Source organism: Poecilia formosa, unplaced genomic scaffold (genome assembly GCF_000485575.1).
Source record: "Poecilia formosa unplaced genomic scaffold, Poecilia_formosa-5.1.2 Scaffold351, whole genome shotgun sequence".
Classification (NCBI taxonomy): domain Eukaryota; kingdom Metazoa; phylum Chordata; class Actinopteri; order Cyprinodontiformes; family Poeciliidae; genus Poecilia; species Poecilia formosa.
In genome coordinates, this window is record NW_006800290.1 from 183,008 (window position 1) to 189,194 (window position 6,187).

At 42.5% G+C, this 6,187-nt stretch overlaps 1 protein-coding gene across 1 annotated transcript in view; it reads right to left on the reverse strand.

Annotated features, from left to right (window-relative positions):
• Positions 1–6,187, reverse strand: part of vps13d (vacuolar protein sorting 13 homolog D) — a 52,821-nt gene that overhangs the window by 24,004 nt on the left and 22,630 nt on the right. The window contains 7 exon segments of the mRNA XM_007574408.2: positions 405–527; positions 2,200–2,340; positions 3,612–3,701; positions 4,368–4,562; positions 4,715–4,789; positions 5,521–5,689; positions 5,788–5,943. Of these exon segments, the coding sequence (XP_007574470.1) occupies positions 405–527; positions 2,200–2,340; positions 3,612–3,701; positions 4,368–4,562; positions 4,715–4,789; positions 5,521–5,689; positions 5,788–5,943 (949 nt within the window).

Consider the following 6,187-nt stretch of genomic DNA (forward strand, 5'->3'; position numbering starts at 1 on the left):
AGGAAACAGAGAGACAAAGAGGAAACAGAGAGACAAAGAGGAAACAGAGAGACAAAGGAAACAGAGAGACAAAGAGGAAACAGAGAGACAAAGAGGAAACAGAGAGACAAAGAGGAAACAGAGAGACAAAGAGGAAACAGAGGAAAGGGTTAGCGCTCCGTTAGCCCTGTCCTTCTTTCTCTGCTGCATTTTATTCAGCTACATCAAGATGTTTGAGACTCAAACTTAAACTTAAATAGTTTTTCTGCCACATCATCTGGAGCCACCAATAGTCCTGAAAATACTGCAATAAAACTGTAGAACAACGTTTCTCGTTCCAAGCTTGTTTCTGTTCTGCGGTTCCAGTGAGGAAGTGCGTTTTTTTAATTGATGAAACTGTAGTTTTGTGTGTGACGGGAGCTTACTCTGTCCAAAGCCGGGCGGGTCGACCGAGGACCCCAACCAGTGGGGGGGCGGAGATGGAGGAGCCTGCTCTTCTGCCTTACAGTAGTCAGCCATCCAGGAAGTCTTGGTGGTTTTGTACTGGTCTGGACGGGTAGAGGAAGAGGAAGAGGAGTTTAGGGCTGAAACGATTAATCACATTAATTGTGTTGAATCGATTATTTCAATAATTGTCAACACAGACTCAAAAAAACACAATCTGTTAAAAGAAAAGCACACAGAGCAGCAATTTAACCAAAACTGTACAATATATATGTAAACATTTTGCATTTAAGATAAAGAAACCCATATTCATCTGTAAGTATTAATACCCAAAACAGTTTCATAGTTTAGCTTCACCTGGTTTGAATTCTGTAAAAATGTCGTATTGAGCAGCTTTTCTACCAATTATTAATCAGTTAATCCAGTAAATAATCAGCAGATCAGCCCTACACTGTGTACAGATGTTCAGTCCAGCAGAAAGGCCACATGTTGATGCTAGAGGGAGCTGCAAATGATCAATGGGTCACTACAGGAAGGCAGCAAAATGCTCTTATTTAAAAAGGAAATTTAATATTTGATTTAATATTTTAATTATTTATTTCTAAAATTGCATAAAAAAGGCTTAAACAAAAAAATCATATCATTTTCTTTATACGATTAATCACCAGAATAATTGATTAATTGTCAGAATGATCAATTAATCGGTAGCTAAAATAATTGTTAGAAATGTCTCCAGGGTTTCCCCCAGTGTATTATAAGCCTGGCGGCCCACCATGCTTTGCTAGCCCCGCCGCCAGGCTAAGCGTTGCTTGTTTACGTTTCTAGGAAAATTTAAAAGAAAAAAAAAATCTTTTTTTTTTTTTTTTTAAAGCTGGGCTGCAAGCGTCTCTGTTGCTCTGAGCATTTCACTAGCAGGGCAGATTTATTCCTAAATGATAGGTTTATAGTTTATGCATTTAAACCCGACAGCGCGGACCAATCACAGCTGGCGCCTCTGCGCTTTGCCTCGCGCTGCCGCTGCTTTACCTCAGCGCGGACCGCACATCTCAACACGCTGCCCAGCGTGTGGCTCTGTGTCTGTCTTCCCTGTAAAGTTCATGTCTGTGGTCCCGGTTGGCCGGAGCGTTTGTGGATAACGAGCAGCGCTAACCTCATCATGCAGGTTCAGCCCGGTGAGGAGCTTTAGCGCTCTCCTCAGAGTCACGCATCACGCTGATATTACTTTATTATTATTTTTAGTATTATTTTTCTGGTTACACGATGCATCAAATCATATCAAATGCGTCGTCTACTTAGACTCGTCCCATAAACTCGACCAACCAGAATAGTTTCTGTGACACTTATTAAAAACTCAACAGACACAAAATGGAAGAGCTACTAAAGCCACATTAGCAGCATTGAATCAAATTGAATTAAATCAGGAAATGTAAAAGTAATACTTTTATATTTCCTGTCAACTTAATATCTTATAATACAAAAACACGGTGGACCGCCGGTGGAACGCCTCAGCACCCCGACCACCGGGCTTAGCAAGTTTTCTGGGGGAAACCCTCGTCTCTGTTCATGAGTGTGCTGCGGTGGCACAGAGGTTCAGCACAACCCACGTATGGAGGCCTTAGTCCTCGACGCAGCTGTCGCAGGTTCAATTCCCGGTCTGGCGACCTTTACCGCATGTCTTCCCCTTCTATCATTACCCTGTTTCCTACCAATTAACTATCAAATAAAGGTCACTAGAGCCAATTAAACCTTTTAAAAAATGTCTCTGTTCAGACTCACCCAGCAGAACCGAGGTGATGTTGACGTCCAGCCTCTGCTTTGCTCGAACGCCGATCTTCAGGCGTGGAGGGTGGAGTCGGCCCGCAGCCTGATGCTGCCATGACAGGACGCAGGGCCAGGGCTCGATGAACGGCTCCCAGCCTGGAACACAAGCAGAAATGCTGAACCTCCATCTGGAGCCCAGTTCTGGTCCAAACACCGGGAGAAAGGTCGGTGCTGTCTGGACTCGTTCTGGACGGTTCCAGCCCGTCGGGCCACACAGCGTTCAGGAAGTTCCTCCGTTGCTTTTCACGGTTGGACCACAGCTGTGGCAACAATCCTGCTTCTGCTTGAGGAGGCCATCTAAGCTGCGGCCTCGTTGGAAATTAAACACATCGGCTTAGAGATGAATCAATGCAAAGTGTTCCTCCACTGCTGAATTCTCAATTCTCAATTCCACACGGCAAATTTGGAGCTGACATTTTTTTCCGAACCTAGTAAAGCGCCCGAAATAAAAAAGAAAAACATGAACTGATCGCATAATTAGCCATGTTTCCATCCAACTTTTTAGTGAGCTTTCAAAGTGTTGCAAAAGAAAAAGAAACTAGTTTGAAGTAGATGGAAACTACTTCTGCTGGAAGTAGTTTCCAGTGGAGGTGAATCAATGCAAACCAGCAGTTTCCATCTACTGGTTTGAAGCGAATCAACCAGGTAACAGTGTGATTTTGTCAGATGTTGATGCTCCTTATGGCTGTAATAAACAGGAAGTAGAGATCTCAAGCTAACATGGAGAAAAGATGGAGAGCGTTCTCTCCTCTGGAATGTTTGCTACGTCAGAACTTATTCGGCTAAAGTGTTTCCATCTCCTTCTTTAGCGTATTAACTCTTTCAGAAAAGATAAAAACCGCCTCAAGAGAGCGTAGAAATATTTGTGCCAAATTGATGCAGTTATTTTGAATTTAGCTGTTTTCTTTACCTTTTCTAATGCGATACTTCAAAATGTGCATTAAAAAATGCCAGGAGAAAACACAGCTGTTGGCACGGAGATGAACAGTGTGTAACCTTGTTGGCCTCATTAGCAATTTTTCTTATGCAACATTTTAAACATTTGTTCAAAATCTGAATGACAATTTGATGGATAGAAAGCTTGTCGCTGTATAACACGGCTGACATAAAGAATACCACGATGTATAGTTACAGAACATTTTTAAAGTAAAAAATTGTAAATAAATAAAAAATCTCAACTTGAGGATCCAGAAAATCATCAATCCTTGTAACGTGTTTAAGAAGTTTTTAATTATATTTTTCAATGTAAAAACACTAGCTTCTAAAACTTTAGGAAACGTATTTATTTTCATTTTCACTTGAATACTTGACCTGGACAGTGCTGGAGCCTGGTGCATCTTTCCATGCGTTTTATGCAGCTGATTTACCTGACAGCTCTCGGTTGTAGTAGTCTCCGGACAGCGTGAAGCTGGCGTTTCCTTCCTGGGTGGAGCCAATGCGCTGCAGCACATTTAGTCCTGCAATAAAAGCACAGCAGGCGGCAATTTCACCGTCAGTGTTTCCACATCAAACCGTCAAGCTTAACATGTATTAACAAAACTAAAGCATGAGTTTGATGCTTTAAGTCCCACTGACTTAAAGCATCATGTTCTCACTGCATGAACAACTTCTAGTTTAGTTGTAAGTTACAGATTTCAAATTATGTATCGTTTTATCCTTCGGGCTAATTGAACATTCATCAAAAACTAATCTGCCGTTATATTTAACCCATTAAAAGAAGGTTAATGTTGTGTTTCTGAAATCTTACAGTAAACAACTGTGTGTTTGTTTAAATGTAGTCAACACAAAAATCTCTGGTTTTACAGTCAAATCTCACTGTGGGAACTTTTTCACACTTACAGGTTTATTCTGTTTCTCTCACTAAAATGTCTCTGATCAAACTCTTTACTGAAGATAACTTCAGTAAATATTACAATTTTCAAATGATGATTTATAATCAGAAACTATCCAAACCAACTTGTTGCTACATGAAAACGTGATTTTCTCCTTTGTAAATCATGAATCTGGGTCACAAAAGAACCCAGAAGAACATGTGAAGCTCTGCAGGCCTCATTCGGCTCAGCTGAGGTCAGAGGTCATGATTAAACGATGAGACAGAGAGAGGGTGAGTGAGTGAGGCTCACTGGAGAAGGTGAGCTCAGCCAGCGGGATGTCACAGTCCAGGCAGTCGTCGATGAAGCAGATGCAGACGCTCTCGGCCTTCACCTCCACGCCGGACAGAGGCCAGGCGTGGCTGCCGGAGTCGGCCCGGCCTCGGGGAAGCCCCGCCACGTTCTCCGAGTTCTCCCACAGCCAGGTGGCCGCCTGGTTCAGCTGGCCTGAGTGGGACAAAAACAAATGAATTTGAAGTATTAAAGACAGATTTCTGAGAAAAAAGTCAGAATTCATGATTAATAACAGAAATTTGATCACCAGTCTGTCGCTGCAGAGCATCTCTTCTCTAACTAAACATGAAAAAGCTCAAACTCACCTTTGCAGCTGCTCAGGGCTTTTTTGCAGTCCTCTCTTCTGAAGCCAAGGTTTTGTAAGTGGCTCAGCTTGGTTTCTACAAACAGAAAAATGCATTAAATACACAAACCAAAACATTTATTTTAGCCATTTTGGATTTCTGAAACTTTTGAACAAGAATAACAGTTTCTAAGCTCATTGCTGTCTACGGGGTTTTCTGTGCCTGAGTGAACTCTGCTGAAAGCTGCTGGTTCTGTCACTAATAGCCATCTTTTAAAGTTTTCAAAGAGTGAGGGTAAAATATATGGTGGACAGATCCTGCCATGAATAAGAAAAAATAGACACATAAAGAAAAGTTTAAAAATGCTTAAATCTGCAAAAATACAGGAAACACAGAATATTTACTGCATTTTTTGTGCATTTAATCATATTTAGTCAAAAAATTTAGAGGCCTGATTTTTTTCTTTTCAAAGACAGCAATGGAAAACTATGGAAGACCAATTATGGCACAACAAACAACACATATGATTAAATTCACAAATAATCTTTATAGTAAACTCTTGAAAACTGAAAAAGAGGTGCTAAGGGAACTGTGTTGAACGCAAGAGAGACGAGTAATTTTGCAAAACTATCTAAAACAGTATTTTTCAGAAGAGAAAGGTAGAATTCTTTTTAAATTTAATTTAGAATAAAAAATTGGATATTTTATTTTTATTGCCCAGCTCTACCGGCAAATGACATAAAAACAATAATATATAATTAATTATAAAGTGGAAATAAGCTCTGAAACATTTAGGTTTGGGTTCAGAGGAAACCGGTCTCTCATACCGATGAGGCTTTGCGTCTTCTCCTGGGCGCCATCTTTGCGTGGCGGCGCTCCATTGGATGGATCAGCCTGAGAAGGCGGAGCCTGGGCGGCAGAGATGGACTTGGCGATGGACAGGAAGAGCTGGATGTCGTTGTACGAGAGACGGATGTCCAGAGCAGGAAACTGGATCTGCAGATTAATCAGGTCAAAGGTCAGCCGAACATCTTAGAATCCGCCTTCAGCGTTAAACCGAAGTCCGACCAAACAGGAAGCAGGGGCGGCCCGACCTCCAGCAGCGGCGGGATGTCCTCCACGTTGAAAGCGTCCAGGAGCCCCGAGCTGCTAGGGTAGGTGGGGCTGCCGCACAGCTCTAGCTGCACATTGACCGGGTCGATGATGGACAGCGCCGTCTCCTGCTCGCTGCCCAGCCGGCACGAGAACACCTGCAGGGGAAACGCCGCAGCTGAGACATCATTCTGCAGCAGCCAGGAGTAACCATAGCAACCAGTATCAACGCATAGCAACCGGTATCAACGCATAGCAACCGGTATCAACGCATAGCAACCGGTATCAACGCATAGCAACCGGTATCAACCCATAGCAACCGGTATCAACCCATAGCAACCGGTATCAACGCATAGCAACCGGTATCAACCCATAGCAACCGGTATCAACCCATAGCTACCC